At 36.3% G+C, this 22217-nt stretch overlaps 2 protein-coding genes across 2 annotated transcripts in view; both read right to left on the minus strand.

The window, feature by feature from the left end:
- Window positions 1-8820, minus strand: part of Oga (O-GlcNAcase) — a 16102-nt gene extending 7282 nt beyond the window's left edge. Inside the window, exons 1-12 of the mRNA XM_013310231.1 lie at window positions 8524-8820; window positions 8351-8402; window positions 7885-8113; window positions 7672-7776; window positions 7075-7237; window positions 5054-5182; window positions 4092-4235; window positions 3603-3717; window positions 3081-3166; window positions 2310-2512; window positions 1434-1813; window positions 371-378 (exon numbers count right to left, since the gene is read on the minus strand). Coding sequence (XP_013165685.1) covers window positions 371-378; window positions 1434-1813; window positions 2310-2512; window positions 3081-3166; window positions 3603-3717; window positions 4092-4235; window positions 5054-5182; window positions 7075-7237; window positions 7672-7776; window positions 7885-8113; window positions 8351-8402; window positions 8524-8590 — 1681 coding nt within the window. The 5' untranslated portion in view covers window positions 8591-8820. The remainder of the gene's footprint in view (window positions 1-370; window positions 379-1433; window positions 1814-2309; window positions 2513-3080; window positions 3167-3602; window positions 3718-4091; window positions 4236-5053; window positions 5183-7074; window positions 7238-7671; window positions 7777-7884; window positions 8114-8350; window positions 8403-8523) is intronic.
- A 2068-nt stretch (window positions 8821-10888) lies between these two features.
- On the minus strand, window positions 10889-19223 carry LOC106116215 (protein glass). The gene is made up of 10 exons (XM_013309971.1): window positions 19012-19223; window positions 16603-16838; window positions 15993-16183; window positions 14919-15036; window positions 13687-13821; window positions 12702-13115; window positions 12204-12421; window positions 11822-11905; window positions 11561-11665; window positions 10889-11411 (listed from the first exon to the last, which is right to left on the minus strand). The coding sequence occupies exons 2-10, from the start codon at window positions 16741-16743 to the stop codon at window positions 11339-11341; spliced, it is 1479 nt and encodes a 492-aa protein (XP_013165425.1). The 5' UTR covers window positions 16744-16838; window positions 19012-19223; the 3' UTR covers window positions 10889-11338.
- Window positions 19224-22217: the final 2994 nt, after the last annotated feature.

Raw genomic sequence — 22217 nt, forward strand, 5'->3', positions numbered from 1 at the left:
TGGGCCTCGGACTAAGCCCCCCCGCGGATATTCCATCGCGGTGAGCGGCACCGCCATTGCTGTCGGGGGGACCATGAAATATCTTGGTCTCGTCCTCGACAGCAAATGGGGGTTCGGTGAGCATTTCCGGATACTGGCACCAAAGCTGGTGCAGTATGCGGGAATGCTCGCCAGGCTGCTCCCCAACTGCGGGGGGGCGGGCGGTGTGTGCCGCCGCCTGTATGATGGTGTGGTACGCTCTAAGGCGCTCTACGGAGCGCCCATATGGGCGACGAGGCCCCTGAGCCAAGGCAACATGGTCCTGCTGCGACGTGCGCAGCGGACCATGGCTCAGAGGGCCTCCAGAGCGTACCGCACCGTGTCGTACGAGGCGGCGTGCCTTATCTCCGGTAGCCTCCCCTGGGACCTCGAAGCCGGGGTCCTAGCGGAGGTTTACCGGAGAAGAGCCCTGATGCGGCAGCGAGGCGAGGAGCCCCTCCCGGAAGAGATCGTACGCTGGAGGAAGGAAGGTCGCGACGATCTCTTCCGGCGATGGCAAGAGAGGTTGGGGGACGCCTCGGTGAGCAGACGGCTCATCGAGGCCGTCCGCCCCGTCCTGCGCCAGTGGGTGGAAGCGAGGCACCGGGAACCGACTTACTTCCTGACGCAGCTTCTCGGACGGGATTTGTCGCTGCCGGCCGTCATACTTTCGATGGTCGGCAGCGAACAAAGTTGGGCCGCCGTCGCCTCCTTCGCACGCGAGGTGATGGCGGCCAAAAGAGAGGCCCTGCGGGAGCGCGAACGCGCCAATGAGACGTTGCCGCCCCGCAGGGCTCCAGCGAGGGGCCGCCGGCGTGCCAGGTACGCGGCGGCCCTACAAACAAGTTAAGAGAGCCACGCGCGACGGGTCGGGGGACCTGTCGCGCCGATTGTGGCGGATGGCCCTCCTCTCGTGTTCTGAGGAGGGTTTCATCATAGGGTGATGGGAGGGGTCTAAGAGATGACCCCTCCCTACACGAGTCGAGCCCCTACCAAGGGGCTCCCCCCTAGCCGGGCCGTGGATAAACTAACGTAGATGCCACGGTCCGGTTGGGCGTAGGAGAACACCGCGGGGTTTAGTGGGTAGTCCGGTCTTGTTCCCAGGCCGGGAGTCCCACACGAAACCGTCCCTGCTGCCCCCGCAGCACGGACGGCGAAGTGCATAAACGCATTCCCCGCGTTAACAAAAAAAAAAAAATACACCCCAAAAGAAGTGAGATGGCAATATTTATTTTACACAGATGTTTCATATTTTAAACAGTAAAACTGTTTATAATTTCTACACAACTTTTAAACAAGACAGCTGTAGCATCAAAATAGATTTTAAATTAAAAATTAAATCATAATTATTAAAAAAAAAGACACAATATATCAGTTAGTCATATTCTATAGAAGAAAATTAAAAAAAAATCTTACCTCCAATACTCATTTCTCCATTTTTATGTACATCTACATGCGGTTCCACATCATCTACTATAATAGTATCATCTTCTTTATCCTTCTTCATTTCTTCTATAAAGCTAGAAGTTTCTAGAACACTATCATTACTTGCTGTATCATTAATTTCTATTTTATCCATATTCTGATCTTTATCATTATGTCCTTCTAAAGCTTTTAAACCCATAATGGGTACGGGTAACGTAGAAACTGGTATTTCTGAAGGTAACGACATATTGGAACTAGCGATTGGTATAATTGGATTGGGTATGGATTCGTTTAATATAACTTTTGTTGGTGACACAAGTGAATTCATTACTGGGTTTGCAACTGGATTGAAAGTTTCTATAGGCGATACCTGAAATTAATAATGCATCATTTAAAAAAAAAAAAAACTTTTCATCTTTAAGAAATGGAAAACTTATTTACAGTAACTATATGGTACTATAACTATCCATCTTACATTAAAAAAAAGGATTAATATAAAAATTGCTTTATGCTGAATTTATATAAGTATACTGTCTTGGACCTTCCAATAAAAATAAAAATAATCATGTGTCCCCAATATCTTTGCAAATAAGTATACTAATTTCTAGGCTAGCATTTTTATATCTAACAAAAAAATCCTTTGCAACCCAGAGTGCCATCTTATAACATGTAGAACATATTGTCTGTCCGTGATTATATATGATGGTTTAAAATTAAAAAAAAATCTTACATTATTAACTAAACTAACATTTCAATCTTTAAACTCCAATCACATTAACAATTATTTTACAAAAAAATGCATTAAAATATAAATTAAAAATAGACCCAATAATTTTTCAATAAAGTATACAGTATCCCGCACTCACCCCAGTGGAGAGTATAGGTCTGTCAGGTGTGGCGGAGCAGACATCAGCGAGAGCCTGCAGCTGGCTGGTGTTGATGGTGGGAATGCTGGGCACAGGAGCAGACATGTCCGCCGTGCTGGTGGTGTGCGTCGTGCTGGTCGCCGTCACCAGGGACATGCACGTGTTCACTGACGGCAGGATCGGGATGATCGGCACTGGAGGAACTGGACCACGTGTTTACATTCACGAAATATGTTTTACGTCTTTATTAGCTGTCGCCCGCGACTCCGTCCGCGCGGAATGAAAAAGAAAATAAGGAGCCTATGTGTTTTTCCAGACTATGCTCTACATCTATGACGAAATACAGTGAGATCCATGCAGTTGTTCTGGAGATATATTCAAACAAACACTCATTAATCCATACATCCATCCAACATTCATATTAATAATATAATAATAACCTATAACATACACGCATGCATCGGCTACCTTCCAGTAAAAGTCCCGTCAAAATCGATTCAACCGTTCCGGAGATTACCCGGAACAAACGCGGACAAACATTTTTTAAAAATTTTCATCATCAGCTACATATATGTGAAATGTGTTTTTTTTTTAATATATAACATACAGACACTCCAATTACAGATACTCCAATTTTATTTATATGTATAGATTAGGTATAACAAATTTCTAGATCTAGATAAAAGGAGAAGATGCAGGAACTTTGGCAATCTCTTGTGTCGTAGGCCAAGACCCACTTTGCAGGAGAGTACGTAAGAAGAAAGTGATCACCTGTTACAGCCGGTTGAGGTTTGATAACAGGTCCTTGAGCTGTCTTCGGTATGGAGAACTCTGGCAGCCATTCGTTTATAGCTTGTCTAAAGAAAAAATTATGCATTTTTTTATCATAAGGTGGCAAACGAGCGAGCGGCCACCTGAAATCGCTGAAGCAGCGAAGTGACCGTTGCCCATAGACATACGCAACTGCACATGAGTTGCCTACCTTTAATAGACGGAGGAGAGGATGCACAGAAAGAAAATATTTTCCCTTTCCATGCATCCCTTCATCCGAAAAGTCCATTTCCACTTCCCATCCTTTCCTTATAAGAAAAAGGGTAGGAAGGGAAAGAGAATCAGACTGTACGCGGAACTGCTTCCGCTTGACGCCTGTCTTCTGTGTAGTCGTGGTATTTCACCGGGCGAGTCGGGAAAATTCGAGCGAACATGTTAAAGCGGGCTCTACCACTGTTAAAATGCATTATATAATAACTAGAAAAATAGTATAGATAAATAATCTAGAAGCATTATATTTACCTCAAAGCTTGTCTATGATGATAAACATGCTTGCCTAGAGTGAGAGGGGGCTCGTCCTCACATACACCTTGCTCGCTCTCGCGCTCCAACTTTATATCCCATGATACTGCTTCCACTAAACATACATTGTATTAAAGACAATATTAACATAATTATAATAATTTCTTAGGCTTTCGTACCTCGAAAGGAAAAAAAACTGAACCCTTATAGAATCACTTTGTTGTCCGCCCGACTATCTAACAAGACCTTTTTTATTATAAAGTGGCAAATGAGAAAGCAGTCATCTTAATTCGCCAAAATAGCGTTGCCATCGTCGTCATAAACAGAGGAGGAGACGCTCTAAAATATATTTCCCCTTCCCATAATATCGTAAAAGTATTAAGATTTTAGATTCGTTTCAATTAGTCGTATTAATGTTTAAAATTCTCCCTTGCTTTGTCGTTATAAACATACAATAGTTTCCATAGAAGCCGATATACAAATACTTACTATGCGCAGGCGCATCCAAGCTACAGCTGGCCCAATGCGCTAGAGTCCATATAGGAATCATGTTGGCATTGTATTCACAATTAGGATTGCTCAGAACACCGCGGAGCAATGGAATTAATTCAGGAGACCGTCCGCAGTATGGACCTTAAAGAACAAAATTATACAATCTTACTAATATTATAAACAAGCTGCAGCTGTTGATATTTAAAAAACCTTATTAGTGTAGCCCACCCATCCATCCATCATCATCACATCCATCTAAACATTCGCATTTGTAATATTAATATTAGTAAGTTAAATAAAAAGCAGATCTTTATGGCATAAATTCGAAAAAAAAAATGAATAAATAGTATCCCATGTCCGTCTCCTGGCTCTCAGCTACCTCCTCACCAATCGGCCATATCGGTAAAGCCGTTCTTGAGTTATAAATAGTGTAACTAACACGACTTTCTTTTATATATATATATATATATAGATGCGAATGTTTAGATGCATGGATGGATGTTTGTTTAAAGTTATCTCCAGAACATTGTTTTTGTTATTAATCTGAGCTAAGTATGTATTTTTTTCTTTTGTATCTGTGTGGTAATAAATGTGCTTAATTTCATTTCAGAACGGCTGATAGAATCTCGATGGAATTTCGCATGAATATAGAACATAATCTGGAAGAACACATAGACAACTGATTAAGTTTTTTTTTTAAGTCCGCGCGGACGGAGTTGCGGACATCAGCCAGTAATAAAAAAAACATCCTAGATCCTTGTAATATTGCGATTGAAACATATTACCAAGAATGTTTTTATTTCAAGATATTATTTGATATCTAATATGGCGTAGCTGCTTTTTGAATTAAATATTTTAAATTTATTTAATTACCTTTCAAAATAAAAAAGAATAATTCAGTTAACATTAAAAAAAGCCGTTATCAAATAGGACAAATAAAAATGAACTTTATATCTTACCAAGAAAGATTCTTTTCTGATCGTAGTCATTGGCGTGCAGATTGTCCCATATAACTGGCGGTCGACGTAACACTTGCGTGATCTCTTCAATACATTCCGTTGTTAAAGTCTTTGATATGACTTTGGGACCTGGAAAAAATTTAATACTAGATAATCTTATCTTTATATTTAACACGTTCTATGCCGCTACGTTATTTTATATGAAAGTGAATTCGACAGTCGGCACTGAAAGGGTTAACATAAATTGTATTTTACTAATTAGAGACATGCTACGGCCTCAAACATTCTAGAAGTCTATATTAAACAATTTACTAATATTATACATGCAAATGTTTGGATGTATGGTATTAGTAGATAGAAGGTATCTCCAAAACGGCTCAAGGGCACGCTGAAATTTGGTACAGATAAAGAACATAGTCTGGAAAAACACATAGACTAATAATTAAGTTTTTTTTTTTAATTTCGCACTGACGGAGATGCGTGCGACAGTTAGTAGCCGTTATTAATCAGGAATAATCATAATGATGAAAGATTTTTTTCCAAACGTCTCTAAGATTATAAACACTAAGGAATAAGTTGGTCAAATATAATTCAAACATAAAGACTATTATATATTTAGAAACCAGACATTTCGAAAATGTAAGTTAACAATCCTATTGTAAATATGATAATAGCCGATCAAGGTCATTTACGGTTTTTTCCATTGATACTCCACGAAGTTTTTACTATACGTTTGTTTGGATATCCTTTTATGACATACCGCTATGCCTTGTTTAAAGCTTATTTTGTATGCGTCAAATGTTGCCAATCATGTGAACAAGTTCTACGACTTGTTTGCTTAAAATAAATACTTTTTGCAGGTTTTTTAAGCCTTATTTTCCTCTATAGAATATATATTTATATTACTCCTGCTTCATCATCAGCTCACTATATGTCCCCGCTGAGTGGTTTAGTGCCAACCCTAAGTTTGGTGACTAGCCAACTTTGTTGGTCCAGTTCGTTGGTTGACTTCACATATATCTTGGAATTTCTTAGATGTATACTTTAAGCTTTATATATATATATAAAATTATCGTTAATACTTTGATTTTTAAATGCATTTTTGAAAAATTGCATTAGCATAAACTAAAAGATGTTTTTTTTTCGTAAATTTCAAAGTAAAAGCTCATCAAATAAACAAAGATTATTTGAGTATTGTCTACTCACTCAAGATGCCATGACGCCTTAATATTCTATTAACGAAAGTTGACGTCACAAAGTTTATCAACCTTTATTATATCGGCATTTATAGTCTTACGTCAAACTTATGGTTCAACAACCTCATATCTTTATAAAGCATTGGTGGCTCAGTTGTATAGACCTTGACATATAATCTGGAGATCTTGGGTTCGAATCCCACGGCACCAATATGTGTTGTTCGATTTACATATGTACAATTATCCAACGTTCTTGCAGTGAAGGGAAACATCGATATGCAACCCGCACATATGGGAAGAATTTCAAAGACATGTGTAATGTCAATTCGCGCTGGACCATGGTGATTGACTAAGGCCTAGTCACCATTTACTTAGGGTAGGCTCTGAGCTGCTCAGTGAGGATGCATAGAGCTGATGATCATGTTATCTTTATAAATCTGAATAAAGATCAAACATAGCTAATACAGATTTGTAAAGAATTTTCATAACTGTAACTTCAGACCTTAATTTTTCTATTACTTCAAAGGCAATGAAAAGGATGTAAAAGTATTTCTTCGTTGTAGACCTCACAATTTACAAAAACAATGGTATAAAAAGAACTAGAACAGTCTTATAAGAAATTTTGATTTACTTTAGACTTTAGAGAGAAATAAATGTCTCTTAGCTGTGAAAGCTTATGATAATCAAATATTTCTCATGATCATAAGTTAATTACCAACATCTTAACAGAAAACATCATATAAGTCTATCCAGAACACAATGTTGGTGTAGCAGGGGCACTGCAGTTGACCTTTAGCCATTAAAAAGATTAAAACAACCACTTACCAGTCCACATAATATCAATCTGTTGCGAGAGCTTAGTCCCCAAAGTGATAAGATACTCCGAGCTGTTGACTGTAGGCACAGCTCTTGTTGAACAGTACTGAGTGGGGCAAAGAAGGAAGCGTGGACAGCCGAGATGTTGATGGATTTCATTGGTCACTGATACCTAGAGAAAATAAAATATTGTCTATTAAATTGCCTAGTATATCCCCTAATTTCTATAAATGGATAGGCAGTTGCTTGGAAATAACTGCTTTTGCTTTGTTCCAATTAAAATGTGCATGTTGATGTTATGTGACTGTTAATTCCATCTATATGAGTTTGAATCTACACCACTACAAACCGCTAACATCAACATCAAAATGGTGGAAAGCAAATAGGCACAGAATACTACATCTCATAGCCAGTCTATAGATGACATTGAGTATATCTCATTCCTATTAAAATCTATGTAAACAGAGGTATGTCCAATTCCATACTTGGCTACCATTATATTAGATTTTCTTAATAATTTTGTAAAAATTGAGGTATAGATTGAGTCAAATTAACATTAACAAACATTTTACATTACAGTAGTCTTAATCTAATTGAAATACTTACTTGTGCATGAGCAAAACTTTGGAATATCTGTTTGTCAGCCTCACTCATCTCCGGTTCTATGTCATCGAACAGCAGAGCAAAACAAGTGCATCCAAATTGTGATACCTGCATTATATTGATTCATCAAATATTAATTAATTAGGAAGAAAAACTAATTGTTCTAAATAAACTCTAGTTTTATTGTTTATGTTTTAATTCAAATTCCATACAAACCTGTTCTAGCTTCCTCTTTAGTGTTGTTATCTCTTTCTGACTGCTGTAAGTTATATCAAGGCCAGGTGAGAGAGCATAACAGAAGGTGATGCCTTGTGATTTGGCCGCACAAATCAAGGAAGTAAGATGTTCAGCCTCTTCCACAGTGTACAATTCTCTCCAGTATGCTCTATGCTTGTAATCATCTTTAGGTGCATAGACATACATATCCATCCCCCATTTCTTTAATCTGAAATTGTTTTTACAAGTTTGTACATATATGATTAGTTTTGAGTTAATTTCTTAATATTGAATTAGTAAAGCATTCTTACAAGAAAATGTCTGTTAATAAACTTCTTTCATTTAAATCTTGATGAAATAAAGAGCGATAAATACGAAAATTTATCATATATGTATTACCATTTTTTATAACATAGGATTTGGTTTCAACTTGCAAATATTTAGCATTGAAAATTGTTGTACTTACTTATGAAATAAATCTTTTCTTTGTTCAGTTGTCCATGGACGTCCGTAAAAGCCTGCAATACACAATCTTAGGTCATTCACTCTAACGCAACTATTCTAGTTTATACACATTTATGTATAAGTGTGGGACCATTATAGAACTATTACGGTATCCAAAAATAAATACAACTGTACCTTCAACTACGCCGCAAATGAAGTCTTTACGTCTGGAACTTGACTCGTCCGGTGAACTTTCAGTCATTTTAAAAGCCGATTAAAAAAAATCACAGCACAATTTCGTAGTCATAAATATTGCAACTACGACAAATATCTTTCGTTCGATGAAACACTTGATTCGCAAATCACTAACAAACGAAAGCAAGGTTATGAGCAAGTTATTAAACTTCAAAACACCGGTTTAACAGTTTGGTGTTTTTTCGCCCAATTATATCTCGAAATGGGAAAACGGGGAAATCAAATGTGATGTGTCAAATCAAGCTGATCTAGAAAGGAATAGACAATATGTGTATAGTGACAATAGAGTAAAAAAAAGGTTCCTGTGTGTTGCCACTAAACTTTTGGTAAAAATGTGTGTCACTCCTCCTTTCCACATTATTTCTAGAAGTAAGATAACTTTTATGGTACAAACCGAAGATCACTGTGGAAGTTCGTTTGAGCAGGCGTCTTGTACGTCGGACTAGAAGACTAGAAGTACAAAAAGCCTCTCGAAAATCTATGGTTTCTTGTAATGGCAACTGGAAACTGTTCTTAACATTGTCATTTGTTGTTAATTGTCTACTCAACTTTTTTGTTTGTTGCCAAAAACAAAATAAATTTTTTAGGTTTGGTGATAATTCCATGTGTATTCCGAAAAATATTTTGCCGCGGTTCATACATACTTAAACTTATATAGAAGTGTAAGTCTAAAATACTGGATTCTTTTTATATTCAGATATTTAAATTATATGAAGACATGATCACCAAATGTTTACCGATTTTTACTTTATTTACAGTGTTGCAAACAACTATCGTACAAGGAGTAATTCTGTATGATTGCAATATTTACCTTTAAGTTATTTGTGACAGCACCCAGGGCAGGCAGTCTTTTCTTATTAGAGATGTCCAGTTACACGAATTCTATTTTATCTAACTACCCAAAGCTCAGTAAAAAAAAGGAAAGGGATAGAAAGAATATTAACAGTACAATCAGCATCAGTTATAGGCGATTCGTTGCTCGTTTGCCCCCTTCTCCTATAAAAAAATCATCCAAATCGAGAAGTATTCGAAAATAAATTAGAAATTACATTCTCCGATTTTTACTCCAAAGTCATTGAGGGACCCACACTTAATAAAACCCTAATATTATTTACATTTCATTTAATTCACTTTTTATAATTTATAATGTAACAATTTACATTGATATTTGGTTCTCTAAACAATAATACTGATCGTGCAAAAGTTCTATAACTAATGAGAATATATCTAATTTTTCTAATATTTTAGCACTCTGTTACTCTATACATATTAGACAGAGACAAATTCAATCAATTACATAGTCTGAAATATTAAAAAAACGTACATACGATGATGACTAGAGAAACACAACGTGATGTGAGTATTTAATAATTATTACTACAACTAAAATACAGATTTATTTACAAACATCAATGTACTTATATTTACAATGACAGATATTCATAATATCTAATCATTTCCTTTACGCAGTCTTCATACCATAATATAAATTTTGGCGCATAGACGCAATAAATTAGGCTCATTATTAAGTCTATGGTTTGGCGATGTTTTTTTTCTACAATATCTACACACAATTTAAATTACCAGCACACAATTTAAATTACCAGTTTTTCGTTTATGTTTTATGTCGGTCCGCGAATTTTCATTGCCGAAGTATTTGCACAAGACATCTTATAATCTCTCATTTTGTCTTAAAAGACTGAGATATTTTGTACCGATATTTCGACAATGAAAAGTGTTATTGCACGCATTTTAGTATTTTCGAATTTCGTTAAGTGCCTATAATTAATTACTCTTATAACTTTATCGCGACCTTTTTAACAAATTAGATAATTTGAAATATTCTATAAGATAAAAGTTAATTTACAATTTCTTTGCTAATATCCATATGTAAACTAGTTGGCAATATCCAAGTCACGGTAAATTATTACAAGATTGTTCAATTGAATATTGAATTTTATACACGTAATGCTAACTATATAAAATGACGGAAATACCAAAGACTACATACAAATGGCATAAGACAACGTATCTAAGACATATTTAGGTTTAATTAGAATACTGTAATTAAGTTAATACTGAGATCATTGCTATTAACCTTTATATTTCGTGTCATAATTATAACACAGTTGAAATAATATGATCACCTCTATTTTACATTATGATTTGAAGATTTTACATACCAATTTTCTAAGAACTAAATTTAATAACAAAAAAAAATCTACTATAATACCACCAGACCAATAATTATTATTAGATAAATGGTTAAATGAAAAGAAAGAGAAAACTTCGATGCTTACCATAAACTAAGACAGGACAAGATGATATGAATACAATGGTTTAAAAAGAAAATATAAAAATACTATTGCTCTATGTTTATGTGCGTGTTGCTAGAAATAAAAAAGGGGAAAGCGCATGATATTTACTTGAAGTATGAAAATAATTGCCGTTTGCCAGATTAACTTCGACAATATGGTTTGTAGCGCAAAGCCGCGAAAGCAAACAAATTGAGCACAATTATCATTTTCGCTTTATATTCTATTTGGTTTTGTATCTGCTAGTGTCCTGCACCTTTCATCGTAAACGAAAACATATGCCAGTTTCATATCAAAGTTAGCTTCGCTTCGGCTGTGCGCTACGAGCCTTAAATACACTTTTAACTACCTATTGATTAATTATGAAATGGTAGTATTGGGCAAGAAATATTGCACTATATATAAGAGTATACGGCCGGCAGACCGCACTTCTGTAGATGTCAGCCAAGTACTCCACCTGACATGTTGCCGTGGACGCGCATGTGACGGTTGAGGTTGCCAGATTGAGAAAACCTATGTGACGGAAATTGATTAGTCATATAATACGCTTCACTCGATTCCTTTAACACTTAAAAAATAGATTTTAAATCCATACCTAGGAATTAAGTAAACACATAAAGACTCTGAGTATGGAAACACCACATAGGATCACCACCACATACCTGAGTAAGCACAGTTTGCATTGATACGGCTTTTCTCCTGAATGTATCCTCAAATGTTTTGTCAACGTGGAACTGTCCGAAAACGCCTTCTTACACGATCGACACCTGTACAAATTATTAAATATTTTCATATAAAATGTGTTGTAAAAACAATGCTACCGAATTAGACTCCGTTCACATAGAACGGTGGTCAATATAGATACGACTTATTTACCGATATCTATGTTACTAAAAAGAACCTTTATTTAGAATCATACTTACTGATACGGCCTTTCACCGGAATGTGTCCGCATATGAGTAGTCACACTCGAGCTTTGACTGAACCGTCGGTCGCAAATGGGACATCTGCAATAAAGATTTCAACGATCCATCGTTTTATTCTAATAAAACAAAAGACTAACAACAAACACAGGAACCAACGCCTGTAGCACACAGAGACACGGAAAAGCTAAAATAGAACACAGTTTTCTACATATTAAATTGTGCTTCTCGTAATTGTATTATTAGATTGTCTGGGATTGTCCGGATCGAACCAAAATCCGTGCATCCAACTTCGCATTGAAATAACTGACCGTTAACTGGTCTCTCTTACATTAATTCTAGGAATCTCCACTAAGCTTATATTGACTTTGTGAATTAATACCTGAACGGCTTCTGGCCAGTATGAGTCCGGACATGCGCTGTCAAGTTGGCGGCTTGTGAGAAACTCTTGTTGCAGTCGGGGCAGCGATACGGTCTTTCCCCGGAATGTGTCCGTAAATGCGTCTTGAGAGTACTCGGCCGCGCGTACGTTTTGCCACAGATACGGCATAAGTTCGGCTTCTGTTCGTCGTCTTCTGAACAACCGCTTAGAGCACCAACCTGTCATCAAGTGACATTTAAAACATCACCTCATTAGTACGACTAAAAATATAGCATCAGCTTTTCAAATTTTCTTGGTAGAATAAAGAATTCATGATTGAAACACGAAACAAAAAATCTTGTTACTTGATCCTTATTTTAATATCGATAAAGTTGTTATTTTTCGATAAACAATTAAACTAAAGCCTTGAATGAGGTTTGATAAGAAATGTATATAGTCGTAAAACCTTTCTCAAGTATCATATTCTGTAATTAATTTTCTATTACAATTAAAACTCACCTGAACTTTGCCTGAAGAATTAACACAAGCCGAGTATCCGTAGTCCTGAGAGTGGACCTGACCTTGATGATTCAGCACCGTATATCCATTGTTAATATTCTGGTCTTTCTGACCTTCCTGCACGTACATCTTGGGAGGCGATCTCTTAAGCACCGGTGCTATCATCTTCTGACTCGTATAATTGGGTTTTTGTTGGAATAAAGAATAATTGGGGTTGGTCTTCTGTGAGTTTTGGAGTTGTAGGGGTTTGAATGTGGAAGAAGCGGTGATCAGAGGATCTGATTGGTTGGGAGGTCTGAAGTCAGCTGTGAAAGAATACGTGGCTGATGGATATGATGTTGGACTGATGACGTTTTGAGCTTGAGGGTATACCACGTTGACAGATGGCGTTGACGCGTTCTGATTCCACTGTACCTAAAGAAATGTGTTTGTTAGTAATCCAATCCTTATATTAAGCTGTCCTTTGTAGGCATTACATCCATTTTACTAATATGCGTCCTTTGAACTATTTTGAAACATGCTGATGATTTATAGTTAACTTCTCTTTGTAAATTAGTATAGTAACATTAAATAGATTTTACAACGCAAAGGTTGTTAATCTACGATGCTACGCAATACCGTAGCAAGCTACGCCGTATATAGTTAAACGATTCTACGGCACTTTTTGTTTTTATCGATGTTGAAGTGCGGAACTTGAAATCGACCTTTTTAAAAAGGAGGAGGTTCTCAGAACTTAAACGAAAAGCGACGAAGACAAAGTTGTTTTGTCTTCGTCGCTTGAACGTCAAATTTGGACACAGTTAAAAGTAGCGTGGAAAAGAAGTGCTATGAAAGTTACTTTTAATAAAAAATCTTTGATTACAAATTAAAGTCGAAATCAACCAATGGGCGTCCAGTTATTTGTAATAGCGTCGGCACCTAAAATTGTGTTACATGCCACAGAAGATATACCCAGAGTGAGCATAACCATTGATTATAACTATACCTGTGAGCATAGCTGATCAGGTGGACAGCCGTGCATGGTCATGTTCATAGACACGTTGACGCTCATGGTGGGAAAGAGGGGGGCGCCGCTGTAGTGCTCGTAGTACGGATACCCCCCACTGCCGTTCATCATCATCTGTGTCATCATCAAATCGTTAATATTGTTGGCTAATCATTTATAAAAGACTAGCTGAAGCGTCTCCGTCAGCGCGATATTAAAAAAAAATAGTAGGCTATGTATTCTTCCAGACTGTGTTGTGCACCTAGATCAGTTTAGCCATTCCGGAGATACCTTCAAACAAACATCCATCCACCCATCTATCCAAACATTTGCATTTATAACAGTGGTAGAGCCCGCTTTAACATCTTCGCACGAATTGGCCCGGTTCGTCCGGTGAAATACCACGACCACACAGAAGACAGGCGTGAAGTGGAAGCAATTCCGCGTACAGTCTGATGAGTGTGCGTCCCGGAGGCCAAAATTAGTCCTCTGTCCCTTCTCACCCTTTTTCTTTTTAGGAAAGGATGGGAAGTGGAAGTGGACTTTCCGGATGAGAGGATGCATGGAAAAGGAAAATATTTTCTTTCTGTGCTTCCTCTCCTCCATCGGTTAAGGGTAGGCAACGCATATGCAATTGCGTATGTATATGGGCAACGGTCACTTTGCTATATCAGCGATTTCAGGTGGCCGCTCGCTCGTTTGCCACTTTATGATATATTATAATATAAAAAATGTATGTAATGTATGTAAGAAGCAAGATTAGTAAGATTTCTTAAAACAAAGATGTAAAAGAATAGTGTTAATTTGAAAAATATTCTTATGCAATTAATTAACGATTTCATTATATTCATAAGTACGTTCATAAACTTATTAACTTCCAAACCATACAAAAACCGGAGTTTTCTAAATTTAATACAGAAGCAAAACATTCATAGCTGTTCATTAAAAATTGTAACTTCGTTTGCTAAAACTTTGTAACAATTCGAGACGTCAAAGTTTTAATGAGGGTCTCGTATAATACAAGGTATTTACAGAGAAGCCAATTCGGAGCTTTTGCGATCATAATTGAAATAATTTCACAAAAGCCGTACGCCCCTTGCACCCCCGATTTTACCTGTACATCCCCCACCCAGTCACCCATTCCCCCTTTCACTCATTCCAAACTGCACTAGATCTATTCATCTCTGTCTTACCTTAGTGAATGCACATTAATGTGAAGAGTACGACTATACCTGTGGGTGTACGCTCTCTGTGGCACAGTCTCCGTGCACCACGGCGTGCTTGAGGGAGAGGAGGACGTCAGCCGCCTCTCCCCCGCCGCGCTCCTTGCACTCCCCGCCGCTGTTCCTGCTGAAGATATAATCCAAATTAATTTTCTTCTTCATATAACGACGTAGGAAATAATAATTAGAAAGATTTCTTTTCTAACTGGTCCGTGCGAAGATTTCACATGTGTTCGAATACAGATCGATTTAAATAAATATTATTTAGCTGGTTGCCTTCTACATTCATATCCAAATCTTATTTATTACTTAAAATATTTAAGCTTTAATGTCTCATTAAAATAAACTACTTAAAAAACGGCTACACTTACGTTTAGTTCTGTTCAGCATTTGGTACATTTTTGTAAAAACTATACAAGTTATAATACTTTAAAATGATCTATTTATTTAATTATTAATGTACGTTTGTATGTATGACCAGTGAATTCCTTTATCTTTTTTATAAACGAGATCAACCACTTAAAAATAACAGTGGTAGACCCCAGCAACAATGGCTATACCGGTGAAATACCCCACATGGTCGTGGTGGGTATTTGTGAATGACAGGGGTAAAGTGGAAGCAATTCCATATTTGGTCTGATGAGTGTACATTCCGGAGCCCTAATATCTTCCTCTTTCCCGTCCCATTCTTTTCTTATAGGGAATGTATGCACAAGAAGGGGAAATTTTAATTTTCCGTGTGTCCCATCCTCCGTCGATTAACAGCGTCTTTAGACAGCTTCGTTTCGCTATTTCGGCGAATTTAGAATGTTAAGAATACCACCAAGCATTCAGATTAACTGACTTTTCTTAACATAGCCTACTCTGAAATGACCGCTATTAATTCACCCAATGAACAGAATTATATCTTTTCGTTTGATGGCTCGTTTTCAATGAGTTAAAAGACTCGAAGCTGATGGTGACGCCGCGCGCATAAGTTTATCGCGAAGTTGAACGATTGTGTAGATCGTGTAACGTATTTCTCGAGTAGTTTGGAGACCTATCTCCTTATCCTTATCCTTAGCTTATCCTAATAAGACTTACTTGTACCCGGAGCAAGGTGAAAACGGGAAGAGAGAGGGTAGGGGATCGAGGTCTAGCGGCGGCAGGGAGAACGAGGCCATATCGTCGGGCCAGGCGTCGCCCGCTGGCGCCAGGCTCACATCGCAAGGGAGCGACTCTCCCAGCGCCCCCAGCTCCTCTCCATTTTCCGGGCAGCAGTTTTCGGTTTCTTGCTGCAAGGTGATAAAAGTCAGGAGTTGTTCTTTTTTAAATAACCACTACACGCATGACAAACCGCGACACGACCATTAAACACAGGAGAAGTATTCGTAGATTGGTTTAGGCATATTTTTTCTTAAGTTTGGTTTAATTTTCTATTTGAATCTTTTTCACTGCTTAACAATTACTATATCAGCTTACTTTCAGATAAAAATTCATTTTTTTTTATTATTTTAAAAGCGATTAATAACGGCACAGTCTATCATTTTTAATGAGTCTATCTGGCTAGTAGCTACATAAATGCCATAAACATGTCTTATAAAAGAAATAACTTGACTTTTATAATTTCAAACATTTAAATTGGAATTTAAAATGCATCTGCTTACGGTTAACGGTTTAAAATCGATTTTTAAAAAAATATTCTGCAACGCACCTGGCAGCACTCGTCTTCCGCGAACTCTCTGACTTGATCGACACAGGTGCAGGGCTGCAGAGGGTCGCAGCAGAGTCCGTGGCAGCCGGGGCAGTACTCCGCCAGCCCGTACTGCGGGTTGTTGGGCATATAGCAGTCCATGGCTCCGCCTCACAGCCTCGCGCATCTCACGGCGCAGGGGCGGTACACCACCGCCTAGATTTGTTTCCGACGCTTGTAGTCTCGCGTTGGCATGGCTACGGATATATAGAAATATGATTTTTATTATAATATACAGTGATAGTCGTGCAAGATTTATTATAAAACGATCGGTGTATCATAGTTTTATAAATTATCGAATAATTTGCTAGGTTACATTTACAACATTTAAAAATAAAAATAGTTAGACATTTTTTTATGAAAATAACTAATTAACAGGAGAATTTATAGATGAAAGAATGTTATTTACATATAAAATCATTTGGTCTGATGTTAACTGGCAAGCATGGCTGATATCTTACCCTCCTGTGCTGTAGTTGTGAGTTTTTTTTTTTCATTTTATATAATTTTCTATTATTTTTTTAAAAATAGCAAATTACAACTCTTCTAATTTGTGATTTAATTAGAATCAAATCATACGTTTACGTAGAGAATAGCTTCGAGTTAACAGTATTTGATTTTTATAAAGCGATATAGAAGGTATCTCCAGAACAGCAAATACGCTTCGTTTTAATTCCGCGCAGATTGAGTCGCAGGTGACAGCTAGTTAATATATAAAATCAAAAAACAATTGATTGCTTAGAACTTTTGTTAATGCGCTAAATAATTATTTGTGTTGTAGTCTTAGTGTTAGACATGAAAGACGGACAATCATCAAATATAAAGTAACATAAGCTTATCGTATATTTCCACTGATGGTATACATGTACAATAACATGTTGTTGCTGTTTCGGCAATGAAAACATGCAATTAGACATCAACTATAGACGAATATCGATATAAAAAAACTAAATAAAAGATTGTAAAAACAACATAACTTTATTATCAACAATAAACTTATTGTAATTCAAATTATTTAAAGGTTATTTTTTAAAACAAAAGTTTTCCTAAATTAGGATAGGTTTGCCTTTAGCGTTTCGTCCCGTGAATAAGGATGTGGAAAATATCTTATAGCTTTGTAGATGTCAGGCAAGCGATAGTTTATCGAAACAATTCGAATAAGTTATAACTTAAATAAATCTTACTTCTTACTATCTTACTAATATTGTAAATGCGATTGTTTGCATGGATGGATCTCAATTAAATTTGGCATACTATAGAACATATCTGGAAAAGAGTACTAATTATTCTTTTTAAATTCCGCGCCGACGGAGTCGCGGGCGACAGCTAGTAAAATATATCACTTAGCTAAAAGTAAAAAGATCACCTTTTTGGATCGGGGGATTTGTTTTACAAATCGGTAAAGGAATTTTCTTTTACAGTGTAACGCTAACTCTCTTAAGGCAACAAAGCAATTGAATTTAATACTAATCCATAAGATTATAGTACCATGGCTGATTACGAGATTAAGTATTTGAAATTCAAGTCTATTACCAAATTACTTATTAACATACATACCCTAAAACTCATTTTCATTCATATAACTTTTCTTATGTGTTATTCTCAAAATCTTACGTTCTTATGATGCGTAAAACGGGTTTTAATTAATAATTACTACGATTACGATCGGAGAATTGGGAATCGTTTTTAGATTTTTCAAGATTAAGGGTCGGTCAAAGATTTTTGTAATGAAAATCGCTCAATGTACTTCTTTTCCATATTAATTTTAATAGTGTATTTCGTATTCTTTTGAACTTGCTTTTTTCAAAGAGGTACAAAATATTCGCATATTAAAACATTGATAATTAATTAGTTACTAAGTTGCCTAAATGTCGATAGAATTAAAAGATTTAGAGAAAGAATTAGAATGAAAAGATAGAAAAAAAATTATTCAATAGTATTTAGTAGAAAATCAAAGTGTTCGAAGTATAGTCTCATGTTAAGCAATATAAAAACGTAACCGAATTCCGTGATGCAAAACACAAAACAAAAATTTGTAAAGAACGGACTTGAAGGAGACATCTGTTTATTAATTCTATATGTTTTATTATTAAATCAAAAATATCTTTAAATTTACGCACTAGAAAATACATCTAGCAACTACGCCTAAAAACCTAAATGGGAATTTTCACTAGGTTAATAATAATTTCATAATAATAAATAATGTAAATTGTATGCAATCTGTTTTTAAACATTAGAAAATTATTTAAAAAAATGACTCGTCATATGAGACCTATCTACTATTGTTTCCGCCATTTATTAATTGAATTATTTCTGATATCTCATATCACGTTAAATTATAACCAAAGTAATGTAATATAGGAGACTCACCTTTTTAAAAGCAAAATTCCAATTGTATCCAAATACAATTTAAAATGTTTAATTCAAAACACATCACAAAATCACAGTTTCACACAGCACTTGTTCGCACTAATTAAATTAAACGTATCATTTAAAGAACGCGCCATGGCAACACCAACACAAATTAAACCCTAATAAAATTATGCTAAAATACTGATCGAGTGATTAATTAACATGTTTATTGCCGGACGCTCCCTTACAGTGTGATGGTGTTCACTAAATGACTATCTCTTGGCTAATGCACTCTACACCCGCCCCCACGGTAATTGGCTGTTTGTATCCAACCCCCTCGCCTGAAAAAAAAAACATTGACATGACATATTGCGCGCGGGAAAGTAGCTGTCAACGGGTATCGGGTTATGGCGGGCTTTTGTCTGCGGCTCTGCGGCGGGGAACGTTTAGTGATACGATACTATTTAGATAGGTTAATTAATTATAATAATTATCTATTAGATCGTGTTTTTGAAGATGATTACTATTTATACATTAGAAATAGGAATGGAACCTTAACAAGGTAATCAAAACTAGTCTTTGTCTTAAATTTATTACTTTAACCATGTTTTATATGAACCAAATATGTGAAGAAAATCTTAGATCACCTTACATTTCTTTTCTATTTATATTTTATCTTTTATTAGATGTGCCAAAATGTCCGCCCGTAGGAGCACGGTCAAATGGAAATTCATAATCATTGGGTCTACTGTCTACGGGTCTAGCTACACTTCTGGGTTACGGGCGTAAGTTGTTTGTTGTTGTCATGGTTGTATAGCTTTATTAATACAAATGTGTACGGCAATCGTTAACATAATACAACAGACACACCCTTCCCTTTTGACGCCATCCGCCCTTATTTACTTTTTACGATTCGCTACATAAAGCATGTATACTTAATACCTACAACAAATATACATATCTTTTGTAAAACAATTGTAGAATCATCGTCGTGGTTCATTTGTTTCTCTAACCTCTACCACAATAGTGGTTGTAATTTATCCCAATTCCTTCATGATTCTTACTAATATTATAAATGCGGATGTTTGTATAGATGGTTGGTTGTTTGTTTGAAGGCATCCTCCATAGGCTTAGCATAGATGCATAGTCTGGAAGGACACATATGTTACTACTTCAGTTTTTTTTTCATTCCGCGCCGACGGAGTCGAGGGCGACAGCTAGTTTATTTCATATTAGTATTTAAGTTAACACAACAATATTTTATCTGTGCACGCATCACAATCTACTGTAATCCGATACACCAGTAGCGCACACAAGTTAAAAAATAAAGAAAATTTCATAAGAATCGATAAGTTGAACGTGCAATATGACCACAAGAATGTACAACCATTATTAACTAAGTTACCAGTATATTAAGTACTACATTTTATAATATTAAAAAGTTGCACTGTATTTTAAATATAAAGTCGTTTGATATATCTAGAAAAACATTATGTGGTTATTTCATTATTTAAAAAAATATTTCTTACTTCTTACCAATATTAAAAATGCGAATGTTGGATAGATGGATGTTTGTTTGAAGGTATCTCCACAACGGACGCATCGATCTCGCTAATGTTTGGCATAAATGGAGCATACTCTGGAAGAACACATAGGCTTCTAATTACGTTTTTTTTATTTTGCACGAACGAAGTCGCGGGCGACAAGAAAAGCTATGTAGGATGACTTACCCATATTCAAACAACATTTATAGATTTCTATCATACTTAGTTTAGTTATAACAGAATTCTAATTGTTTTTTTTATAAAATTGTTTTAAACCCTTTTTTACTATATTATCCTAATTATTATTGACCTATCGATATTACAATCATAGTAGTACTTAATTTTTCTTGTTTTTTTAATTAAATAATATTTATCCCAGGTATGGTAACATATGACGGTATCGGTTGCCAGTATGAGACGTGTTAGCGGCCACCCAGGTAGAGGTAAGTCATGCGAGATCCCAACGTCCCGTCTCAACCAGATGTCGTGAACCCCGTGCGATACCCGTGGTACCATCCAACTGAGAACTTAGACAATAACATCCTTTTATAGTCTAAAGAGGTGCATAATCACTTATCTTTTGCAATCAAAGCTTATTTCTGAAGTTCCGGAAATGCTCTGAAATGCAGAGAAAATGGAAATGATTGGATAGCTTATGTAATAACTGTTTTTAAGTTATCTTCATTAGCCTGCCCTTGACACTACAGAGGGTCGGCACAGTATGCACCACTCTTCCATACGTATCTATCAGCCGTCATATTTGAATTTACAATTTTTTTTTCAAAAGTTCACATGAGAAAGAGATTACGCAATTGTTATGTAATTTATCGTATTTTTAACGAATATATTATATAATAATTTTTTTATGTATTTTACACAAATTACGTCTTATGTTTATAAAAATAACTTTGTCTATGTATGTATAAGAGTTCTAAACACGTACGTATATTAATATCGCAACTTCGTGGGCGGTATCGAACAGGCACCACTGCCCACTGAGCCGAGTGGCTCCGAGGCATTCTGCATGTTCACACGCGGTGCAAACTTCAGTACTTCACACGTCTCAGTGAAACGCGGATTTTTTGTCAATTGCAGCATCCGTCGCTTATGTTATTTGGCTTCTATGGAATCATTGATCTGTAATAAACAAACTTTTTTCACATTTTTCATAAGAAATAGCAAAAAGTCTGCAGGAGAGGTGGTTGCGATGTCATAAACGTGTTAGTGGGTAGTTCAAAAAAGTCATTGGTTTATGAAAAAAATACATGTTAAACCATCCTGGCTAGCTTATATATTATATCTTAGACAGAATGTTCGGGGATTAATTGATAATTGGAAAAAATTTCTTGGTAACATCTTGCTAGTTCGCGCAGAATTAAAAAAAAAGCTTAATTATTAGTAGCTATGTGTTGCTCCAGACGATGTCCTACATGTATGGCAAATTTCAGCGAGATACATACATACATGCAGCCTTTCTGGAGTTACCTTCTAACAAACATTCATCCATCCATTCATCTAAACATTCGCATTTATAATATTAGTAAGATCATCCATCTCACCTGCTCATTATTACTAAAATATTCGCTATTAAAATTACAATTTACATAATAACTTTAAAAGCATTAGGACGATTGTAAAGGCTTACACGTTGACCATAGACATGGAACAAAATCGATCGGA

The sequence above is a fragment of the Papilio xuthus genome, unplaced genomic scaffold (assembly GCF_000836235.2).
Source record: "Papilio xuthus unplaced genomic scaffold, Pxut_1.1 DF827756.1, whole genome shotgun sequence".
Classification (NCBI taxonomy): domain Eukaryota; kingdom Metazoa; phylum Arthropoda; class Insecta; order Lepidoptera; family Papilionidae; genus Papilio; species Papilio xuthus.